General features: G+C 50.8%; 1 protein-coding gene across 5 annotated transcripts in view; it reads right to left on the bottom strand.

Moving 5' to 3' along the window:
• Positions 1–1,005: 1,005 nt before the first annotated feature.
• Positions 1,006–24,311, bottom strand: part of SLC43A2 (solute carrier family 43 member 2) — a 41,040-nt gene continuing 17,734 nt past the window's right edge. For 4 of the 5 annotated variants that reach the window (XM_074320643.2, XM_019755501.3, XM_074320644.2 and 1 more), the window contains exons 6-14: positions 17,020–17,112; positions 15,474–15,607; positions 15,189–15,391; positions 14,567–14,713; positions 11,840–11,978; positions 10,312–10,441; positions 8,306–8,379; positions 6,969–7,092; positions 1,006–6,456 (exon numbers count right to left, since the gene is read on the bottom strand). In XM_074320643.2, the coding sequence (XP_074176744.1) occupies positions 6,295–6,456; positions 6,969–7,092; positions 8,306–8,379; positions 10,312–10,441; positions 11,840–11,978; positions 14,567–14,713; positions 15,189–15,391; positions 15,474–15,607; positions 17,020–17,112 (1,206 nt within the window). In that variant the 3' untranslated portion in view covers positions 1,006–6,294. The remainder of the gene's footprint in view (positions 6,457–6,968; positions 7,093–8,305; positions 8,380–10,311; positions 10,442–11,839; positions 11,979–14,566; positions 14,714–15,188; positions 15,392–15,473; positions 15,608–17,019; positions 17,113–24,311) is intronic. The other variant, XM_074320645.2, reaches the window with a different exon arrangement.

The raw sequence follows: 24,311 nt of genomic DNA, 5'->3' as shown, positions 1-24,311 counted from the left end.
TTTTATTGGACCAACATTTGAAAATGGGGATATTTTATATAAAACTCAGGTTTTCCGGCTTCTCTTGAAAAAAATCCGAAGATCTGCCAACACTGGGCTTGTTGCTACATGGCCATAATTGGTTGAAGCTGTGTTAAGGCTGTCCCCTGAGATGGGGGCTGGAGCCTCCAGGTCCCCACGGTCCCCACCAAGTCCTTATGTGTCCATGGCACAGAGGTCAAAGTCTAGCTGCCCCTGTAGCGTCAGTGAGCTTGTGGTTCTACTTATATTAGAGAAATAGTCTCTGTACTGTCTCTATCCAACACAGAAAGATGAAAGGTTAACAACAAAGGAAGTGGTAGAGCCCCAGTTTTTGAGTTTGTGGTCCTGACAAGTAGGACATCCATCTAGCATCTCTCTGCCCTGGATACTGTGCAGGCGGCGGAGAGGAGGCGGTGGGGGGGACATTGTTCATCCCTTCCCCAGCTGGTGCCCAAGGCCATCCATCTCTCTCTCTCTCCCCTCGGCCTCAAGCTTCCTCCGTCCCAGCAGGGTCAGGGCCCAGGCCTCAGACGATCAGGCTGCCACCTCCCTCACTGGCGGTGAGGCTTCTCTGGTATGTGTGTGGGGCAGGCAGTTGCTCTCTCTCCTTCTGCCACTGCCCAGGGCCCTGGCAGGAGTGTGGCCAGCTTGGTTGGAAATCTGTAGGAGGAACAGTCATGCCCATGACCACTGCCTTAAGATAAAAGAAAAGGCGCAAGGATGAGCTCCGTCCTTTAGAAACAGAATTCATCAGCAGCCCTGTCTTCCCCCCCAAGACGCCCCTTACTCTCTCCTTTCCTCACCTCTTCAAATGGCCGTGCAGAGACCAAACCAGCAAAGCTGGGCCATGGCAGAGGATGTCCAGGGGAGGGGGTGGGGGCGAGGGAGCACAGTTTGGACAAGTAACAGGGAGTCTGGGCAAGGGACAAACAGCAAGGGATGTGTGACACAGGGAGAAAGACATGGCGCTGAGGAGAAAGCAGGTCTTGTCATTCTCAGCATACATTTATTGAGTGCTTACTGTGTGCCAGGAAGTAAGCCAGGTGCTAGAAACAGCAAGGAGGCAGGCAGAGTCAGGGTCCCCTAGCAGGTCTTCAGTGACACTGTACTGACCCTGGTTATCACAGGCACAACTTTGGGGGCCTGGGCTATGTCCTTGGACAGGTCCTGCCTAGGCCTTTCCAGCAACAAAAAGGGAGTCAGCGAGGAAAGACCCTCTCCCTCTTCTCCATTCAGGTAGAGGCACACGGACAACCCCTACGCACTTCTCTAAACATGTTAACACCTGACACGCCTGAAATATATCTCATACCTCAACCCACGCATACACACATGTGGCACGCGCGCACTCACACACATGCGCTTGTACACACACACACACAAACACACACACACACACACACACACACACACACAAGCACACACACACAAGCACACGCACGGCCAAGCAGTTTTATAAGGAGGTGGTGTGGAGCTGCTACCTACATGCCATGATTTGAGTCACCTCCCTCAACATAAATCTGTCGGAGCGCCTGAATATCCACCATTTGGAGATTATCTTAAGAAACTTTTTGGCCAAGTGTGTTATCAAAATGTGAGACATAAAAGTGAACAAGGGCACAACATCTTAAGGCTTTTGCTTGGAGAGAGGTTCAGAGAGGAGTAGGGTCAGCAGAAACAGACCGCACTTCCTTTCTTGGCCACGAGGTCAGAGTTGCCTAAAGTAGGTGTCCTACTATACAAGTAGGGGTAGAGGGGTGGGGGTGGCCCTTGTTCCCTCTGCTATCTGCACTCCTCTAGGGTCATACAAATTATGCTGTCACTTGTTAAGTGCCTATGGAGAGCTAGGTATACTACTGTGCAATTGCTTTACATCTGTGTTCATCGAGCCTCACAGTAAGGATATTAGCTCCCTTTACATATAAGGAAACTGAGGCTCAAGACTTGCCTAAGGTCACTGCAGTATGTGGGGTGAGGCTTCTAACCTCTGCTCTTCCCCTCGGCCCAGGAAGACGGCACCTCACTCTGGGGATAGATCGGGGACTGGGAGCTGCTAGGGGCCCCCAGTGCAGTCTCGGATTGGCCCGGGAGGCTGAGAACGACTAACTTCAGAGCTGTGGAGACTAAGGGACACGGACGGTAGCTCCATACTGGCAGACCACGCCCGTGGAGGATGCTGTTTCTCCTTCCTGACGCTTGGGAAGCTCCGTCCTCACTCCTGGACTTGGACAGTGAGTCAGGACATGGGCTGGCTCTGCCTGCAGAGCCCACCTGCTCACTCTGACCACCCCCCTCCCTAGGGGAAGGCTGCGTCTTGTGGAAAACCAATCTCTCACTTTGGGGGTCCTGGGCTCCTAACCTCACAATCTGCACTTGGGGAAAATGGGCTGCCACCCTTGAGTTGGGCCCCTGGTAATTGGAATAGACGAGGCGCCTATTAAGCGCCCATGATAACCCATCATATTATTCTCCAGAGGGCGGGAGCTGTTCCTAAAACAGCCCCTGCAGCTCCATCCTCTCAGAGTTCTCTGACAGGCAGTCCTCACCATAAAATGCCTACAGCTTGACCCCTCCTCCGATCACCTACCCAGTTGCCTATCTGCTCCAATTCACACAGGCTGACATGCAAGTCCATCAAAAGCCCCTCTGGGCGGAATGTGTTTGTGCTGCTTTCTGGGACTGTCCTGCACGTGTACCCCAAATACTGGATGTCCCCCCATTTTCAGTGTCCTTGGGGTCCAGGGCAGTGTGAGACACTCCTCAGACTGCACAGAGCAGGGTCAGGAGGAGGGCTTGAGTAGAAGTTCTTGGGACAGGCTGATACTGGTTATGAGAGTGGAAAGGAGATGGAGCAAATCAGAAAGGCACCCACAAGAGGCTGCAACCCCATCTGTATTTTTTAGGCGAGTTGGAACCTTCCCTAGTTCTGGCCCAGGCAGCGGGAGCTGCAGGCAGAGGCCAGGAAGGTTTGGAGAAAGCCAACAAAGAACCACCTAGACCCGACTCCAGAGAGACTAGTGAGGAGAGGGGTTCCTGGCAATGCTTCTGAGACTGGCTCAACCCCCTTTTTCACTCTGATTGAAACCACCCGCCGGGCATCACTTCCCACTCTTGCCCACCAGGAGCCTGGAGGACAAGGAGGAAGGTGGAGGGCCATGGCCACTTGGTGCCCAGTGCCTTTGACCAGCCCATGGTTCCTTTCCCATTCCAGGGCACTCCTCTCAGGGGTTAGGGTGGCCAGAGAACTGCTTCCCTAAGAACCCATCAGCCTCCAGGGCTAAGACGACTTTCCTGAGTAGAAGAAATCATCTTGTTCTCCAAGGAGTCTCTTGGCTCCAAGAAAGTGGTGCCTGGGTTTGCTTCCCTTCCTCAGGCCTTTCTGCTCCCAAAGCCTGGTGGCCCCTGGGGCTACTGCTCCAAAAGGAATGTCCTCATCTAGAGGGCTTTCTTTGGTTACTCCAGAGATGTGAAGACCCATATGCAAGTCCTGGCTTTAATCTTGAGTAAATTACTCCACCTCTCTGGGCCTCAATTTTTTCCAACTGTAAAACAGAAATGATAGTATCTATTTAACTCTTGGATTTGTTATCATGATTCAATGATGATAATAGGAAAATATGTAACCCATCAACTCTGTACGTCAGAGCAGAATGACCGGCCCCTGACAAGGGGGTGGGGGTGCCGTTGGTAGCCGACACATCTGGTACCCTGCTCCCATTTTCATGACTCTAAAATCCCCACACACTGTTGGCCCTAGACTGATTTCCACCCTGAACTCATTTCTCAATGCCTGCTTCTTTCCACCAAGTGCCCACACCCTGCAGGTGGCTGGGGGACAGCAGCTCCTAGTTCGGCTGGGGGCTGGGCCTGGGCGCTGCTGAGGGTAGCACAGGCCATGTCTGTAACCTCAGTGTTTTCACAGCAGAAGGGCCCTTGCTAATCAACATGTCCCTAAACTGCACTCCTGTCAGTGGGTCTCAAACTTTGGGGGGGAGTGGGGAGACACCAGAATCACCAAGTAGGGCTCAGCAACATATAGGCTGCAGATTCCCTCTATATCAGTGTTAAGACCAGGAGTCTACATGTTGAACAAGCACCAAGGAGCTCCAGCTGCGGGTGGTCACTGGGGCACACACAGAGGATGGCTCTGATTGTTAAAACCATCCCTCCGCAGCCTACCACACCTCCTGGAGAGCCGCAAAGCCCATGATACGCCAAAAAGTGCCGCAAGTGCTTGCTGCGAAGAAACATGCTGGACTAACGCAGCATTTCCCAAATTTGACAACAAAACTTTTGTTTTTTGATTAGAATAACCATTAGCATCGCCCATAACTAGTATTCTGAGAAATGCTTTGGGAAATGTTGATCTCGGTCTCTCTCCTTTTAAAAAAATGTTTTAAACAAATATTTTTTGTTTTTTATTATTTCGATGGACTGAAAAGCCTAGGAAGATTAGGTGTGTTCAAGGTGCTCAACTACTGACACGGAATTCGAATTTGCGCCTGGGTCTGTCCCTTCCTGTTCTCTATCCATTCCCCCACCACATTCTGCCTCTTGTCTCTTTGAGCCTGAGGCGCGCCTGGGGTCAACCTGTGTCTTGAATTCAGGAGGAACACCCAGGATAGTGGACCAGTGACAGGAAATTGGAGTCAGGGAGAAAAGGGGGTCAGGATTGGCCCGTTTGGCTGGGAGAAGCAGCAGAGGAAGGGGTGGCCCACCCTTCTAAGATGTCTGCACAAGCCCAATTTATTAGGGGATGGGGTGGAAGAGTAACGTCTTTTCCTGGCCCACTGCCCCTTCCAAGATGGCAATCATCCAGAGAGACGGTGAGCAGCTGGGTACGACTGAAGCTGGTCGGTGGCAGAAAACCTTGTCTTGCTTTTTCTCCTCAAGCTCAAAACAGGCACATGTAGCCCTTAATTGATGTGCTACCAGGGACAACCCTTACCATGAGGAAAATGGATTTATTGCTTTATAAAAAGGAGTCTGATAAAACTTAAAAGAAAAACAAAACTATAAGCCTAAAAATCCACCCACCCCTTTCAGCGCTCCCAGAAATTTCCAGACACATTTCTGGGGGCAGTTCAGGTGGGTGGATTTGGTAAACCAGGCCGGCCTGGCAGAGGAAGGGGGCAGCCTCTCTCACGTAAACAGCTTCAGGGCCCTGGAGGAGTCTGCCAGCAGGGGGCACTGTGGCGCCACAGCCTCAGACAAGCTGCGGAACGAGCCAGGTTGGCTCTAGGGTGCTGAGCTTGGGGCAGGCCTGGCTGGCTCCTGGGTGGCTCTGGGAGAGTGAGAGCAGATACTCAGAGCCCACACCTTACCACCACCCCCACACATCTCTCACACATATCACATGTACACACCCACACATACACACACCCCTAAGCCCCTCACATTCTACCCTCCACTCAGGCCTGCACCTCCATGTCTGTCATCTGCAGCCTCACTTCCACCCCCACAAAAACAGCTGTGTGTATGGGTGGGAGGAGGGGGTGCCCCTTTAATTCCCTCCAGGTCACAGACTGGATGAAGGGTGGCAGTGGAAACTTACTCCCCGCGTAGGCCCTGCGGGAGGAGGTGTGCGACTGCTGCTCAGCTTCGTCCATGGCTCTGAGCCTCCTATGACCATCCCGCCCTCCATCCCCTCCCCAGGCTTTAAGCCAGGGGGGCTCCTCCACAGGCCTCTACTCGGAGGACAGGTCACGGACAGGCCACAGGGGGCTGGAATTACAAAGGAGTTAGCACCAACAACAGGAAGCGGGTCCTTCCTTCCTCAGGCAGCTTCAGACTGGCCAGGGGGGAGGTGAGGGGCCAGGCGAGGGGGGTGCAGACAGTGCAAGCCTTTGTCCTCAGGCAGGCGTGGTCAGCGGGCATGCAGCCGAGGGGCAGATGGTGGACAGTGGATGGCAGACCCCTCTGCTTTGGCAAGAGGCAGAATCCAGATACTTGAGGGTGAGAGCCTATCTGCTGGGAGTCCTCCTGGCTCCTCCTGCAGGCACCATGGAGCCTCAAGGCTCCAGGGCTCCTCAAAGGTGGCAGAGCAAAGCCTAAGGCAGCCCCTGTTTCCAGCAATGGGAGAATCACATGTCCAAGCCCTCTCCCGTCCTTCCATAGCAGAGCTGCAGGACCAAGGCCCTGGGAAGGAGCATGGACTTCCATATGGTGAAGGAGAGGTTCCTGGGGGTGCATGGAGGTCCTCTGGGGTGGGGAGGAGGACACTGATGAGTCACTGAAGCAAGGGCAGGAGGTCACAGTTCTGAGGTATGAGCACTACACGAAAGCCTCCTGGTTGGATGAGCCATTGAGCTTGAGGAAAAGCTTGTCGTCTTCCCTCTTCTGCTGCAGCTGCTTCTCCAGCTGGCTCCGGTACCAGATGAGGTAGAGGGGAAGGCAGAACCCCAGCATGCTCACGCCAAGCAGCCCCACATTCACCTGGGGTGGCAGGGATGAGAGTTGCCATCACATGGGGCACGGGACCAGGTGGGGGCTGTGGTCTTTTGCAGAGCCCAGCTCAAGACCCTTTCTCACATGTATGTTGGGGACAGGGGAGAAGGTCATAGAAAAGGAGGAAAAACTGAAACTGGAATGTTTAAGAGGCTACAGGGCCACATTCCAGCACCAGAATTCCCGTTGTCTGTAGGCTACCCAGCAGCCCTCAGGGCCGGCCCTCCCCACTCCACCCCACCTCAGACCTACTGATCTGAAATCTCCCGGGGTGGGGCATGGACAGCAAGGAGGTTCTATTTATCCCAAAATCAGGTCCAGAAAGGACACTTTTCTTCTTCTGCCTGGCCACCATTCACAAAAGGACAGTGAATTAATTTAACCAAAGTTCCCAAACTGCCTGTCCTCGGGGCTCTGGAAGCCCGAGAGCAATGCCTCCCAGCTCCCCATCAGCAGAGTGGGCAGATGCCCATAACCCACTGCCCCCTGGCCCTTCTTACCCAAAGAGGGTCTCCGTTGAGGGGACCCATCATGGCCAGAAACAGGGGCTGCTGCAGGAGGGCAAAGAGTGCGCTGACCAGAGACTGCAGTCCTGTGAGGCTGCCAAATTGGGTGGAAGGGTACCTGCCGGGGAAATAGAGAACCTGTCACCACAGGTGCCACTCTCAGGCTTTACAAATGCTCCTTGGCCTCAGCCTGGCCCCAGGTACATTGGTGTCCCCACGCTGCACCTTGCTACCAGAGAAGAGGCAGGTGACAGCCTCAGAGAATGGCAGGGTGCTCACCTTCAGATTATTTTTTGTTGAGCAGTTTTGCAAAGTGAATTTCCCTGTCAGACCATCTGAGGCCCCAGACTCTTGGGAGAAACCCCCCTACCCATGTGTGCCCTGGGCCTGTGGGTGTCTGGCTAAGCTGAGTGGAAAGTGTGGTGCCAGCAGGAGTCTGCAGTTTGGGAAACAGGCCCAGGAAGAAGGTTGGAGGTTAGGCCTGGCTCTGCTGCGCCCTCATCCAGAGGAGCATTGTGTAATCACGGAAATGCAGCATCACAGCTCTCGGCCGACTCCCTCAGACCCTGCCAGGGCAGCCGCAACTTCCTCCAGGCCTGGGCGGGTGGGGGACACGCAGACCTGGAATGACCCCCATGCAATGCTGGGGAGAGAGATCTGACAAAATCTCAGAAAACATCAGGCTTTGGGGCCTGAGAGGTGGGAAGGGGCTCCCAGCAGGAAACAAGCTGGTCTTTAGTCCGAGAGAGACAGCAGATGGTGTTTGGATTCCAGTTTTTGAGCCAAGCCCTGGCCCAAGGAGGAAGAACACTGGTTCCTAATGCATGGGAGGCAGGTTTCATTTTAACCAAGGCCTGAGAAAGCTGTGGGCAGAATCAGGCCCCACGAGATTCTGGGTGAGAACTGTCGGATACATTCTGGGCTCAGTTAGCCATGTCTCTTCCCCTATGAAGGGCCATTTAATGTGAACATTTAGCTCTGGGCAGCCGGAACGAATCCCTGGCCTTCCCATGAACAACCAGAGGCAGCCAGGACTCGGCTGAGCGGCAGCCCCCAAGGCAATGAGCTGCCCAGGGCACTGATTCTGCTTGGGAGAGCTGACTTCATGTTAAATGCCAAGACTTGCAGGCACCCAACTGTCTGCCCACTGACCTACCTCCCGCCAGGTATGGCCTTCCCCTGACACAACCAACAGAAGCTCTGGTACCTGACCCTTGTTGCAAGATGCACCCTGAGGGCAGGCTGGCCCCCCTCATGACCTCAGTTCCACCATGAACCCCCCTTAAGTCATTCCCTCAGTCACCAGGCCGCCCGCAGCTCCCAGGACTTACACAGCGGCGTACAGGCCCCCAATGGCAGAGTGAATGAATCCTCGTACAATTGTGTGCAGGATGAAGGAGAGGATCTGAGGGAAGGAGAGCAGAGCGTGAGCAGAAGATTGTGACAACCCTCTCCTCCCCTCACCCCACAGTTCCTGGAGTCCTATGCAATGGGAGCAATGGCAACCTGGAGGTGGCTTGTACCAGCTCTCCAGGGCCAATTCCTGAATGTTTAGGAATTTCCCAAGCCAGTTGTTAAAATTTTATAAACTTGCAATTAAACAAATTAAAAATAAAGGTAATGAATACTCAAAACATCACTTCCTAATTATTTTACTGTTTGGCTATTATCTGTGCTCTTATGGTTTTTTATGGCGCGCACGCGCGCACACGCGCACACACACACACACACACACACACACACACCATATGATGGTGTGTTACTGTGACTCTCTTTCCAACTCCACAATTGGTGACATCATAGATTGAAATTAGCCATGAGAGTATTTACACCATGGAAATTGGCAAATGTTAAAAAATCAGGGCACCCCCACCCCGACCTAGAGCCTGTTGTTAAATATGTATTGGCAGCACTAAGCAGGTCACTAATCACGACTGGCTCTCCTGCCTTTGCTGACATGAGGTCTCCCTGCCTGGTCACTCAGGCCCTACTGTCCCCTCCCTAGGAAAGCTCTGCTTCTGCCGGCAGGCTTACAAGCCCTGAGAAGCACTTGTTAATGATTTGAAAGGCTTGAGAGCTGTCCACTGTGCCACATGACCCTTTGTTCTTCCATGTGCAGCCTTGCCATCCTGCTCAGAAGCTAGGACCTGCTCTGAGGAATGCGGGAGGTGGGGGGGCCGGGGCCTCTCTCTGCAGTGCTGAAAGAGGGCTGCACCCGAATGTACGGGCACATACTTGGACAAGCTCCCCTTTCCACTTCAAAAGCCTTGTTGGTTTTTCATAACTTTGCTTTTAATGAGAACTAAACAAACAAACAAAAACCAAAAACAGATGACTGTCTCCACTAAGAACTGTCCCCCGATTGAACAAGGTGGTCCAGGCAAGGGTCTGTCAGTCTTGCAGAGAGGGCAGCTCCCAGGAGACCGGGAGGGCACCAGGGAGGTAACAACACTCCTACCTGGAAGTGGTACAAGTTTCCAATTGTTTACTCTGATCTGCACGCACAGTGTCGGCACATACAAGCGATAGTACCCGTGGGTGGTGTGCACACCTGGGTATTCAATGTACCTCAACACGTGGCCACTTGTAAAAAAGAAGGGACTCTTGCTTTCCTCCTGGACCTGGCCCAAGATACCATCTGGCCTTGGGCTACACCCATCTGGAGGCAATGCCATCCCTCACGTCCTTTCCAAGTTCGTAAACTTGGGGGTTGGGACTAGAACACTTTCATGGACCTAAGGGTGGAGTCGGGCAGGTGACTAAAATCTACCTCGCTCACAATCTCTGCCAAAAGTCAAGTTTCAAAAGCATCAGAAATCTTGTGGAATGGAATTAAACTTTTGAACCCAGATGCCAAGCAACAATCACAATCTTTTCCCACTCTCTACAATTAGAGACCCTGTAGGCACGCTTGTATCTGTTTAGTTCCCATCAATGCCACAGATTAGCCAGACCTCTTTGGACATCAGATTTCAGCTATTTGAGCAATGCAAAATAAGTAACCATGCTACCCAACATAGTTCTGGAAAATAGTATGACGGTGGTATTCACGGTATGCAAATGCACAAAAGACCAAGAGGAATGATATGCCTTTGTAAAGAAGAGTCTTCTGTGAAAGGCAATCCCAGTGTTATTTACAGCTCACTCCCAGCAACAAGCACACAGCCTGGTAGGTAAGAGGCGCTTGGTATATAACAGGGGGCTGGTTAGTTTGTTGGTGGAATTAAATGAACGAAAAGTTACCATTCTCTTTGTTGATGGCTTTCATGACACATCATGCACCTTTTAGTCTCATTATCCCCTACCTCACCTGGCCTCTCCCTCTCCCCACACCCACCTGTAGAGGCAGGTTGGGGATGAGGCAGGTCACCCCAAAGCCCACGAGCAGCAGGTTTGTGAAGGCAAAAGCCCGCATGGCGTTGGTGACCTTCTGGATCTGCCGGTCCCGTTTCTTCTTCTTCTCACCTCTGTGGAGACAGAGCACACACTGCAGCTGGGAGCTCCCTGGAAGAGGATGGGCTTTCCCAAGAAATCAGGCCTGGCAAGTCACAGCTTGTAGACAACTCAAGACTCTGTGACCACCCAAGCACATTTTAGGGACGGGCAGAGCTAGACCAGCACTAGGGACACTCCCATTATACCCTCTTGACTCAGCAGTGGGCCTGAACCTCAGTGGAGAGGTCGGATACAAGATACGGTAATCAGCACACCACACTGCTTCAGTGAAGACGGAGCTCAAATGATGGGGAGGGAAGGAGCAAAGTGTGCCCAAGTTAGGATGTGGCAAAGCCTCATTTCATCACTAGCTTCAACTACATCCAAATCCTGCAGGGAGCTAACGATAAGGCAAATAATAAGCCAAATAAGGGAGTGAGTGGATTTCCCCTTGGGGGGGCAAAGAGGGGTGAAGGAGAAACAAATATGCAGCAGATGGAACCGGAATGGGCACAAATAACCTCTTGGCGGTAGGACCTGACCTAGATAACAAAGCATTCTCTGTAATTATTTCCTTGGCAATCACTATTACTGATTTTAGTCTCACCACCCACACAGACACCCCATGGACAATTGTAGGACATGGAAGAATGAATGCCAAGTGCTAGGAGGTGTGTAAGGAGTCCCAGGCCCACCCCTTCCTCACTATGTGACCTCAGGCGAGTTACTCAAACTCTTAGCTTCAGTTCCCACATCTGTAAAATGGGTATCACACGAGTACACACCTCATCAAAGTGTTGTAAGGCTTAACTGAGATACTGTGCATTAAGTGCTTGGCACAGGGCCTGATACAATAAATAGTAACTTGTTATACTAAGGTGGAGTCACAGAAGACAGCATTTCATTCATCTTCTGATCTTAGAGCCCGATGCTTACAGAAAATAGGGCTCCAGTGTCTTGTTCAATACTCACGATCATGAACAAATCGATTAACACCCCTTAGGGTTCTAGCAACTTACTAGTGCCACTGAGTGGGGTGAGACTTGTAGGCAAGCAGCCCTGCTTACGATCTTTCATCCACTGTGTTTCTCATGCTAAGGATCTGAGTGTGGTCTCAAAAGCAGAATGGGTTGATATCCAGTGTCTGCACACGGACCTTCCTCTGGTTTCCGCCCTTCTTTCATCCAACCCAGTGCTTCCCCAAGTTCAGCGTACCAAAGAATTCCCATGAAGTGACAGCCCTAAGTGCATGCTGAGCTGAATGCGCGAGTGTCTTAATGCCCTTGGGAGAGTAGCCGTGAGCACAACCCTCTCGGGCCCCTCCTGCTGACTTTCAAACCTCACCCACCCACCGTGTCCCTGCCTAACAGGGAACGCGGGACTTCTCTCTCCCGAGGCTGGGAGCCGGCGCACAGGTCCTGCCTACGCACTGGCTGGTGTCTTTCTCCTCGGGCTCCTCAGAGGCGTCTTCACACTCCTTCAGCCTCCAGTCCATGATGTAGCCGATGATGGGCGCTGTCAGCAGGCAGAGCAGCTGGAGCACGCCGAAGATGGAGGTGTAGAGGCCAACTGGGGAGGCAGAGGGGCTGTGTCATAAGGGGCTCCTTGCAGAGGACCTGGGGCAGGTGCCGGGCAAAGGCTGAGACCCCACAGACCCCTTCTTGTCACTGTGGGTCTCGAGGGGAGCCCAGAGACCTTCACCTCTGAAACCAAAGCTGGAACAAGAAGTAGGCACCCTATCCTCTTCTCAAAATGCCATGCTTTTTACCAAGAAACAGCTAATGAAATCCAGTATGTTACAATGACCTCCCCCAGAAGCTCCAGGAAACCTCGACGACCTGGGAACCACAAAATTAACCAATGCCTGGGATTGAGGCTTTGCCTAAGTCAGACTGGTCATTAGTTTTCTGCCTTTAGAAATATACCAGGAAGGCACGACTCTCACAGGGGTTCTGACGTAAGGGCTTCAATCTTCAAAGAACCTTAAAATTAAGATGGGACTTTTTGGGCAAACAGAAACTGGAAGTTGACTGCTCCTCCCCCACCCACAGCTCTGGCCATGAGAGGTATCTGGAATTCAAGGCAAAGCGTTTGTTTCTTGGTTGAACAGAGACTGGCTGGGAGGGAATGTTGCAATGTTTCCCGGCAATGTCCCCCTGCTTACCAGTAGCCATCACTGCATCAAGAAAGCAAAGTGAAAAAGCAGAAAGGAGCAAGGTTAGCAACAGCAATCTCAAAGGTTGTGATAGGGAGAGGGGGCATGGAGGCACGCTGGCTCTGGGCCCAGCACACATGCCATTTCCCACCCAGTCCTGAATCTCAGAGCACCCATGGTTGGCTGAGAGGAGATAGAAGAGGGCCGAGCATGGGCACCTGATGACGTCTGCCTGTCTGCTGGGGCCTCAGTCATGTGCAGCTGGTGCCTTGTCACAGGCGGGCTGATGAATCATGCCTATGGCTCGCAGAGGACCATGATGGGGACGTGGTATGGGTGCCGCAAACCTGGCAGAACTCACTGCCGTGGGCCCCTCAGGAACACTGCTCTGTTATAGTTGCACTCCGAGGGCAAGAGAGGTCCAACCACCCACCCTGACCTCCAGCCAACCATGGGTCACCCCGGACAGCAGAGCTGCTCTCCTGTCCACCCCACCGGCTCCCTGACCCTGAAGCCACCCCTCTGGGCACAGCTGGGGCTGTGGGTGTCCATGCACAACACTTCACAGGAGCAGGAAGGGGAAAAACCAATGCCCTGTCAGCTGCAGATTGAATTTCCTGGCCCAACTTCCTCGACTTCTTGAAACTGGCTTTTTAAATGTGGGAAACAGTTGGAAAAAAATTCCTCTTGGACAGCAAAGGATTTCTCAGACAACTCAAGTAAAAGGCCACGACTCGGCAGCAGGGAGATGTGCTTTCCAAGAGCCAGCGAGGACCCTTCTCTGCACACTTGAGGGTCTCCACCTCTCTGGGCCTGCGAGTTTATAATAGAGGGTGTTCAGACATGATAGATCAGCTTTCCCCAAAGTTCAGCCCACAAATTTCAGTGAGTGTTACGTAATAAAACTATTCCTGTAGCAGAAATTTGGGGAAACATCACTGGACTCAACAAAGCTAAACAGGTTATGTTTTCCTTTAGGGCTCTCTTAGGGCCTTGACCACGTCAGCGTTCATTATGAAATTTTCCAAGGGCACATGACAGTGCTTCCCCATGGCATGCTCCTTTTCACAGGGGAACCACCGTTGTTGGGGTCTCTTTGTCATCCCTCCCTTTTGTTCAGGCTAGATTTCTCATGCCCTTTAAAAACTGTGTTGGATTCCTTACAATCCCTAAGGGGAAACAATTAAACCGACAAAAAAGTTGCACACCAATGAGACTGCCAGGAAAAAGGATTTACCGAATGTGTTTGTCCCGCTTAGGGATGACTAAAGCTGACTCAGCTCAGGCCCTGAGGAAGTACTGACTTTCTTTGTAGAATCAGAACCTCTAATCTGCTAAAGACCTGTGCAGTTTTGGGAAAGTGGCGTGTGGGTTATCAGTTCTGTTTACCAGATTTAACAAGTCTCGACTGGATTACATGAGTGAGTGAGGAAGCTTCGGCCTGGCCTTGCTTCTAGTTCAGGGTACAGCTCCCAGTGCAGACCTAATTGCCCCGAAGTCTCCAGCCACAATGGCCCAGGCCCCCCCCACTCGGCATCCAGCCTCTCCCTGTACCAACCCAGCAGTTTCCCAGGGGGATTCTTGGCATTGGATTTGACTGGCTATCTTTCAACAGGTTCTCAGGTGGAGTACTCTGTTCCAGGCAATACTTTCATTTACAAACACACGTCAACTATCCCCTTTAGGCAATGGAAAACATATACCTCACACCCCAAACACATGTAGTTATTTCTGTCCTCTCCTCCTTCCTAAACTAGGAAACTCTAATGGGGACATGAAAGAACAGTTGGGGAGTTGGGGTTGGCTGGGATGAAATGGCTCTGACAAGCAATTAGTCCCTCGGACTCCGTCATTTCACAGCCCTGCTAGCCCAGCCCAGCTAACACCTTCCAGCCGGCGGGGCAGTGCGCTCGACCTTAGGTGGCAGGAGTGACCACCGCTCAGGCAGGGGTGGGGGGTGCCCTCCTGTGGGGCCGTGCACGGAGGTCCAGAGGCCACCTACCTACTTGCTGGTCACCGTTGACCAGAAACTTCAGGATGTTGTTCATGGCGCCCATATAGAAGATGAGCCGCAGCTGTGTGACACACATGGTGACGAGGCTGAGCAGCAAGATGGGGCTGAATATGCTGTGCATGAAGGAGGGGGCGGCTGTGGGGAGAAGGCCACAGGTGCTCAGGGCGAATCAAGGCCGGTACCGCCATGGCTCACAGCCCACCCGCCACCCAGGGACCCAGGGTGTGGGGAGGGGAGGCCGATCTGCTGACCAAATCACTCTGTGCTAGATGCGACGATGGGCCCAGGCGAGGTTAAAGGTGTAGGTGCTGGGGTTAGGTCACCCAGCTGTGTAAAACCAATTGGGTGAATCCCTTACCCTCTCCGAGCCTTCGTGTGCTCATTGGTAAACCAGGGTGAATGGCGCTGCCTGCCCTTTTGGGATGAAGTGGGAATTAAGTGAGATAATACCCACAAGGCCCTCGGTCGCAGTGCTGGCCCCTTGGCCCGGGCTGGAGCTTCCAGATCTGGACTGGCCACCCCTCCCTATCTTGGGGGTGTGGGTGTGGGTGCAGACAGGCCCGCTGACATCTCAGGCAGGCCCAGAAGGCGAGGGCCTCGAGATGGGTACCTGCAGCGTCTGGCTGGCACTTCACCTCCAGGTCGACAGTGGACAGGCACAGCTTGTGGCCTTCCTGCAGCGCCGCTTGCTCCTTGGTGCTCCTCATGGAGCTCCCCACGCTGAGGCGGCGCCCCACTGTCGTCACCTGCTTGTAGAACTGTTTCCCTGTGATCTTGTGGTCAAAGCCCAGCCAGCTGAACTTGATCTTCACCCTGGAGGCCACAGGAGTGTCCGTCAGTGCTGTCTGGGACCCTGGCCGGGGTAGGGCTGAGGGCAGACAGCACGTCCACTTACGAGTAGTCCATGTCCTCTGGCCCCGGGAAGGGCTCCAGAGGCCAGTTAAAGAAGCAGTTGAGGAAAACCAGCCCAGAGCAGCCTGCCCAGACCACAAGGATGGTGATGAAGGAGACACCAAAGTCATAGATGACCTGAAAGACACAATGGGGCAGGGGCAGGGCTAGCGGGTAATTAGCACAGGACAGCCAGGCAGCAGCGGGGGCATCTGGCAGCCCCGCTCTCCGTGTGCCGAGCTTATGAGGAGGCAAAGCCCTGACAACCTGGTGTTCGGTTATCAGATATTCTATATCCTGATTATCCCAACTCAGCCTGGCACGTCATTAACCCTCTGCGCCTCCATGTTGGACCAGATGTCACTTCCTTGGAGAGGCCTTCTTTGACAACCCCCATCACTGTCATATCACTGGATCGCAGTGAATAGTCCTGGCTGAGAACACTGACCTCTTGATTCATTGTTAATCTAGCTCCCTGAGAACAGGAACCTGCTGGCCTTGTCCGCTGATGTTGCTCCAGCGCCTTAAAGAGCACACACAATAGGTGCCAAAAACTACTCGAGGAATGACAGATGGACGTCTCACTTTGCTCCGTGAACTAGGCGTGACACTGGCATGTGCCCTCAGGGTGTTGTGGTGGAGGGTAAGCAGGTGTGATCCTGGTAGAGTGCTCAGTGGCCAGGGGGGCCAGGGGAGCCTGCTGAGCACGAGCGTGTTAGCCGTTACCATCATTTTACCATTTATTTCCAGCACAAGAGTCCCCAGAGTACTGGCAGACACTGCCCAGCTCCCCAGAGAGGGCCCAGCAGCGAGACACTGAGCTGGGAGGATGAGGCACAGGCAGGAGTCTCAGCACTCCAGGAGTCTGAGAATCCCTCAGAGGCCTGGCCCTAGACCCTCCAAGTACGTCGATTCCCAGGTGACCAGCCCACATCTGTGACTCCTTCTCATCTATGGCCTCCCCACACACCATCCACCTCAGGAAAGGGGACTCTACTTGCTGCTGGTGTCAGAGGAAGGAGAAGCCCCTTCTGAAGCCCTGGCGGGAGCAACAGGATTTGGAGTGGGAACTGGAGCTGATGGCTTGTGAGGTGTTTGATTCATGCTGACCCTGTATGACTTCCATGGGTTCAGAATCCTGCCTGGGAGGGAAACAGCTGAACCAACTTGGCCGAGAGCAGCGCTTTGGCTAATGGGAAGTCACAGCCCAACAACAACAGACCTGAGGGTGGGGAGACTGGAGTTGGACTCAGGATGGGGAACAAACTCACCACCCCCTTTCTCTACCCCAGCCCAGAAATGCAAAGGCATCCTGAGGTGACACCCTGTAATGATACGCTTGAACTTCCCATCCCCCATGGCCCAGTGGGTTTCTCTTCTTCCTCCCATGGTGCCCAGGTGCATCCTCCCAGGTGTGGGTTGTGGGGAGGGACCAGCCCCGGCGCCCACAATTCCCTCTTCAGGGAGTGCTGAAGAGGTTTTGAGAGACGCCTCTGTTCAGATACTAGTACGAAATACACGTGCTGGAAACGGGCTGGCCACACCCTCACCTTTATTCCTGGGAAGGTGACTGCTGAGGAGGCATAAGAACCAATCATCAAGGCAATAAACGTGGACCGAAGGTCACCAAACATATTCGGCAGCTGCAAGAGAAGAAGCAAGGGACACTTCAGCTGAGAGAAAGGACAGAGGAAGATAAAGGAGGAGGGGAAGAGAGGACTAAGGTGTCCTTAGGCACCCTTTCTTATCTGCTCTCCTTGTGTAATTCACAGGGGAATGAGTCCAGGGGATAATTACTGCTAATTGAAAGTTTTTCTTTCCTGGGCTGAGGTTGATAAGGGTGGGGGAGGAGTGTCATGCAGAATTTGGACTCCGGATGTAAGGACAGAGCCATTGGGCTTCCTGACTGGCGGTGTCCCTCTCTGCTCCAACACAGGCCAGGGGCCTTCCTGTCTTTGCAGGATTACATGGAGATGGCAGCGAGCAAAGCTGGGAGCCTTGCATCCCTCAAAGGGAGCAAGCCTGTTAAAAATAAGAATCTATTTGGGGACAAGAGTCATTTTATAAATAAAAATATCAGCGTCCCAGAAGGACCAGATGTCAGCAAAAGCAACTTTCAGTTCTGAGAAAGTAGATTTCTGGAAGGTGCCAATCAGAATTCTCCAGTTCCCTCAGGGCTGACAATGAAGCTGGTCTGGGATTTCTGCTTCTGAATTTCTAAGTGCTGGAGGGCCTTCCCTTTCCACCTGGTGTTTTGCTCCGGCCATTGCACCTGACAAGGCCAATGGCAAGAAAGGCTGCAGCTCTCCTCCCAGCGAGGCCACTCTTTTGCATCTCACATCGAATCATTCTGGGCCCATCTGACACACACTTCAAAGCTGAAAACCTCAGCAATTCCACACAAATCCAGGCGTGATAAAATAGGATAGTGCAATCACGGATGCAAACAGATATGGGGCAAAGTGCATCCCCCAAACAGCCAGTCACAACTTCTCTCATGAACTTCAAGAGAGACCGCACCCATGTCGTGAAGGTTTCCCACCCACACCCACTCCCACACCCACACAACACTGAGGATGCTGTCTGGATGGCTATGCCAAGCTGTTTTGTTGAATTCGGACTGTTTATATGGACCTCTTCTATGTTCCCTTCCCCCATTTGTCTGCAATCATGTTGGGGTTTTATCAAACCCGGAACACATGATGGCTGTGTGCAAGCTAATCCACTGTTGCTCAACAGAAGCAGTTTGAACTTGGCTACACACCTGGTCCTCATCATTTCTGCCTATTCTGCCCACAATTAAAAAAGAGGAAGGCATGCATCAAATCATCATGTTGTGTACCTAAAACCAATACAATGTTATATGTATAATCTCAATTAAACTGGGAAAAATGAGTAAGGAACATCATCAAAATTAAAAACTTTTGTGCTTCAAAGGACACCATCAAGAAGCTGAAAAGACAATGCACAGAAGAGAAAATTTTTACAAATCGTGTATCTGATAAGGGACTTAGATCTAGATTATATAAAGAACTCCTACAACTCGATGATAAAAAACGTAAATAACCAATTTTAAACACGGGCAAAAAATCTGAATAGACATTTCTCAAAAAAAAGGCCAATAAACACATGAAAATATACTCCATGTCGTTAATCAAAGGGAAATGAAAATCCAAACCACAACGAAATACCACTTCATACCCGCTGGGGTGGCTATAATACAAAAATCAGATAATAACAAATGTTCTGAGGATATAGAAGAATCGGAACCCTCATACACTGCTAGTGAGGTGTAGAATGGTGCAGCCACTTTGGAAAACAGTCTGGCAGTTCCTCAGTTAAACACGGAGTCACCAAATGATCCAATCATTCCACTCCTAGGTAGATATCCAAGAGAAATAACAACAATGTCCACCCAAAAATGCTGTATATGTTTACAGCAGCATTATTCACAATATCTAAAAAATGGAAACAACCTCAGTGGCCATCAATGGATGGATGGGTAAACAAAATGTGATCTATCCACACAATGGAATATTATTCAGCCACAAAACGAAACGAAGTACTGACATGTGCTACAACATGGATGAACCTCAAAAACATGCTGGGTGAGAGAAACCAGTCACCGGGGACCACGTATCATATGATTCTATTTATAAGAAATGTCCAAAATAGGAAAATCCATGGTGATGGACAATAGATTAGTGGTTGCTTAGGGCTCCAGTAGAGGAAGCTAGGCGTAAACAGGGAGGAAACGCTAGCGGGGTACAGGGTTTCTATTTCGGGTGATATGCTTGATTATGATAATGACTACACAACTCTGAATATACTAAAATACAGTGTATTATGTACTTCAGGTGAATTACATAGTATGTGAATTAGGTCTCAATATCACTGTTAAAAAACCATAAATAAAGGAACTTAAGCTGTTTTGGGATCCCAGGATTTAAAAGGAACATGAATAAATCTATAGTGTATGTCCAACTAAACCATGTTATGGCCTGAAGCCAGGGTGACCATCCAGGCTCCCTCAAGAATTCCCAGGGGGCAGCCAGTTAGCTCAGTTGGTTAGAACGCAGTGCTCTTAACAACAATGTTGCTGGTTCGATCCCTGCCTGGGCCACTGTGAGCTGTACCCTCCACAACTAGATTGAAACAACTACTTGATTTGGAGCTCATGGGTCCTGGAAACACACACTTAAAATAAATAAAAGTTTTAGAAAACAGAATTCCCAGCACACAAAGAGCTCTTCTTCTAGCCCCCATGCAGAGCAGGCCCTCTATCCACTGGGCTTCTCAGGAAGGGTGGGAGGAGGACAAAGAGCGTACGGAAACTCCCCCAGCAGGAGCCAGAGGCAACGTGATGCACTCACGTGTGTCTGGGCATACGGCTTACTCAGGTGAGCACCAGAGGCGCCCAGGCTTAGTCTCTGCACACTTGCCTCCCAGGAATGCTGTGATCAGAGGACAGGCTTCAGTTCCTGAGCTCACGTATTTGGGCTGCTCCATGCCGCCTACTCCAGCAAGGCAGCCTTGTAGGGGAGGCATCTCTGGGGCCATATCTGCCCCAGGGAAAATCCACAAACTAGCTCTGCTAATATGGAAGCCAGGAAGTGTTCCCAGCTGAAATGCCACTGCATCCAGGGCAGGATCAAAGAGGCCTCAGAACCTAACCAGAAGAGCCGGTGGAGGACAAGAGCCTGGTGTAGCAAAGGCCACTTGCTGCAGTGTCAAGCCACCAAAGGAGCAGTCACCTGTGTGCACAGAGAGTGTCTGGAACTGTTCAACAGCGCTGGGGGATACTCCAGAGAAGCAGATGGCTTGCTAGCTGGCCTTTTCCCGTCTCCCTTAAGCCCAAGCTTGCCCTAACCATAACTCAGGTTGGAGGCCAAAAGAACAACAGGGCCTTGGGGCCTGCATGCAACTATGACCTGATCTTCTGGGGTCTTCTCCCCAGAACTAGATCCAGGACAGAGAAGAACATGAGACTGGGAGAGAAGCTGACTGTTCATCTGTCTTTGGATGAGACAGACTCCCGCCCTCATATCTGGACAAGGGCAATAGCCTTCCAGCTGCCTTCCTTGCTGGCCTGCCTCTCTCTGCCTAGAACACAGCAATACCAAGAAAATTCTCCTCCCCAACGTGTTATTTTGGTCAGCAGGGCCATTCCTAGGGGAGTACAGAGCCTCAGGGCAAACCATAGTACATAGCATTCCCAACAACACCAATGTCCTGTATTTTAAATTATGATTATTTTTCCTGATTAGAAACGCAATGCACATCCATTGTAAAACATCTGGAATAAAGTATACATAAAGAATAAAACAGGGGTGGCCGGTTAGCTCAGTTGGTTAAAGTGCAGTGCTCTTAACAACAAGGTTGCCAGTTCGATCCCCACATGGGCCACTGTGAGCTGTGCCTTCCACAATTAGATTGAAACAACTACTTGACTTGGAGCTGATGGGTCCTGGAAAAACACACTTAAAATAACTAAAAGTTAAAAAAAAAAGAATAAAATAAAAATCACCCTGATATAGCCATATTACCATTTCGATATATTTCCCTTTAATCTTTTTCTTATAAATACCTATAACTTTTTAACAAAATTAGGATCAAATGTACATATTGTTTTATAAACTTTTTCTTTTTTACTTGATATGTTATAAATGTTTTTTAATTTAGTATTCATCTTCAACACACTTCGTAATGACGGGTATTTCTTAATCTGCATGGTCCATAATTTATGCATTTCTCTGATGTTGGACCTTAGGTCCTTTTTCATTTTTATCATAAACAACATTTCAAAGAACATCCTGGAAGATAAACACATGTGCACATAGCTACTATGTCCTTAAGGTAAATTCCCACAAGCAGAATCATTAGACAAAAGGGAATACACATTAAGTTTCTGTCAGACTGTGCCAAATTGCCTTCCAGAAAATTGACAGTTGATACTCCCACCAGCAGCATAGCAGATTCTGTATTTCACTGTAGCCACTGCAACATTATGTGTTATTATTTTTAGTATTTGCTACTTCACCAATATCCTTGTTGTTTTAAAACCGGTTTCTTTGTGTATGTGGCTAGAATGAATCAATGACTGATACTTGCTTCAAAATAATCTGGATGATGGGTGGAGGTAGAAATGAAGCAACAGTGGTCATGAGTTGGTAACTGTTGAAGTTGCAAGATGGGTACATGGGGTTCATTATACTATTCTCTCTAATACCATCTATATTTAAATTTTTCCATGATTAAAAACAGAAATTGAAAAAACATACATTTACTTAATTACTCATGACTGAACATTTTCCTACAATTTTGAAAATCAGTCATTTATATTCCTCATGTGTCCTTTTTTTCTACAAGGATGTTAATATTTTTATACTGATTTTGAATAGATTATACATTAAAGACAGGCACCGTTTATTAATATACTGCAGGTATGTTTTCCTAGTTTGTCATTTAACTTCTTAGTTCATGTAGTTTTTCTGACCAATTGAAGTGTTTAAATAAATAGGTAGCCAAGCGTGTTTCAGCTTTTAGAAACTACTTAGCATTTATGTCAGATGAAATCTCTCTGAAAAAGAACATCAAGGATGACCTTGACCAGTGAAACCCAAAGCATAAACATCCTGGCAACAGTCAATGTGTGGCTACAAAGGAATAACAAGTACAGGAGAAGTGAGAGTTTCCCTGTGGACATTAATTATTTTTTAAATGTTAATACCAGTTGTGTTATCCTTTAAACCGCTTTCTTTCCTTCCTCCCAAAGCTGCCACGCCTGCCAGAGATTATGCCCAGAAGCAGCTTGATCAGAGGGTTTTCCTTATTATTAAGTGATAATAATATAGCATGGTTATATTAATATAATACTATATTATTATAATAGTAATAGCACTATTACAATAGCAACTATTTTTAATACCTCCTGTATATATTATCTTAAAAACCCTCAAAACAACCTCAGGTAGGTGTCACTTATTATCTTCACTTAGTGGGTATAAAACTTTAGGATTAGGAAAGTCAAGGGACGCCCGCCCCCCAAGCTGGTAAGCGTCAAATTTGGGATCCAAAGCAGGTCAAGCTCACGTGCATAGCCGCTGGGAAACCTCCTGAGCACACACTTCAGTTTGGCCCCCACAGCAATGACCCTCACCTGTCATGCCTCTGTGTTCCTGAAGCATTCTGTCAGCTTTCCCCACTAGAGATTTCTTACATCCCTTCTGATGCTCCTTTTAGACCCATCTGCCCCCTCCCCTCCCCGTGGCCGACCTCCTCATGATCTGGGGCCACGTCATCAAGTGGACTCTACTGTTTCATCTCCACGTCTGAGTCTCCTCCCCACACTGGTCTCCATGTCCCTCCTCCCTTCCTCTCCCTCCTTCTGCCTCTGCTCAACCTCAGCTGCACATAATGGCTATCAGAAGCCCTGGTGATGGAGTGATGGCTGAGTACTGAGCAGAGTGCCCTAGTGTGGGCCTCAAGGACCGGGTGGAGGGGGAAGAGCCAGCTCTGCTGCCAAGTAGGAAGCCGGAGCCGTGCTGCACTGACAGATGCCAGGAGAAAACACTCAACAGAGGCTGCTTCCTGACTCAGGATTCACGGCACTCACAGGGAGGGAGCACAGGCCCTCTCCCCCAGCTCTGGGTGCTTCCCACCACCACCCCTGCTGCCTGAGACTGCAGGGCTGCAGTGGGCTCAGCGAAGCAGAACCCGCCCTCCATGCTGGCCTCACATGGGGATACTGTGGGTGACTCATTCTCTCAGCCCCTCAGCTGTACTGTAAACACGCCCCGGCTGTGTGACCTTCCCAGAGGGGAAAACAGCAGCTGCAGGCCGCCCCTCCCCTGGAGTTCTGGCCACAGAACAAGGCTACTGGACAAGAGTCCCGAGAGGCCTAGGCTCCAGGACGGTGAGGATGGGCTGCCCTCCCTAGAGGACCCTCTCTATTTCTACCCAGGGGCCTCCAAGACAAGTCTTGGAGCTGCTGTTAGACAGGGACAGAAAGGCTACTGGAACTGACTTTCCAAATTCGTGGTTTTCCGAGACCACAAGCTGGGGGCACACCCTGGCCCTTAGGGAAGTGCCATGTGCAGCCTGGGTGGGAGCTGGCATTTTGGCCCTCAGGTCCTTTCCAGAGGTAAGCCTTGTCCTCGGATGGCTGGTATACACACCCAGAGCTCTGCACAACCTGTACAGGCTGGGATCCAGGTACCAGTCTAGACAAGCGGACTCAGCAAAGCTGAGTTATTTCCGAACCCCAAACAACCTGGTAGCTCCAAACACTCAATGCCAGGAGCAGGTTCTTGAGGTCACCTTTCCGCTTCACTGCTAAAGGGAAGGGAGGAGGGACTTCCACTCCCCCAGCTACCTCATCTGCCTTCCCAGCCAAGTCCAGCCCTGCCAATGCCCCCACTATACTTTCTGTCTGCCCCTGAACGTGACACATGCTGGAGCAAAGCTCACGACGTGGAACCCCCTGATGGGTGAATTTTTCCCAGGCCAATGGTGATCAGCTGACTGCTTTAGGGTCTCAGGGCACAGGACAGAAACCCAGAGGCAGAAATGGCTCTGGGAGAGTCCTGTTCACCTGGCACTTGGGCTTCTGGACAGCTGGTCGGGTGCTGTGGGGACGCTTGCTTGGCTAAGAGACAGGTCAGCTAAGCAGGAATGCTAACCTCGCACCCTACACTGGGGACATCTGCTTCATTGCTGCCCCTGAATCCTTCCTTCCCTTTCTCTCAGATTTTTGCAGAGGGATATTTATTCTGTTCTCTCCAAACTCAGATCCCAACTGCCATGGGACTGTTTCTTCCTCAGGTTCAAAGTCAGACTTCAA

The sequence above is a fragment of the Rhinolophus sinicus genome, chromosome 12 (genome assembly GCF_057876585.1).
Source record: "Rhinolophus sinicus isolate RSI-liver-muscle chromosome 12, RSI-T2T, whole genome shotgun sequence".
Classification (NCBI taxonomy): Eukaryota; Metazoa; Chordata; class Mammalia; order Chiroptera; family Rhinolophidae; genus Rhinolophus; species Rhinolophus sinicus.
The sequence above is the reverse complement of the archived record's forward strand: the minus strand, read 5'-3'. Positions and strand labels throughout refer to the sequence as shown.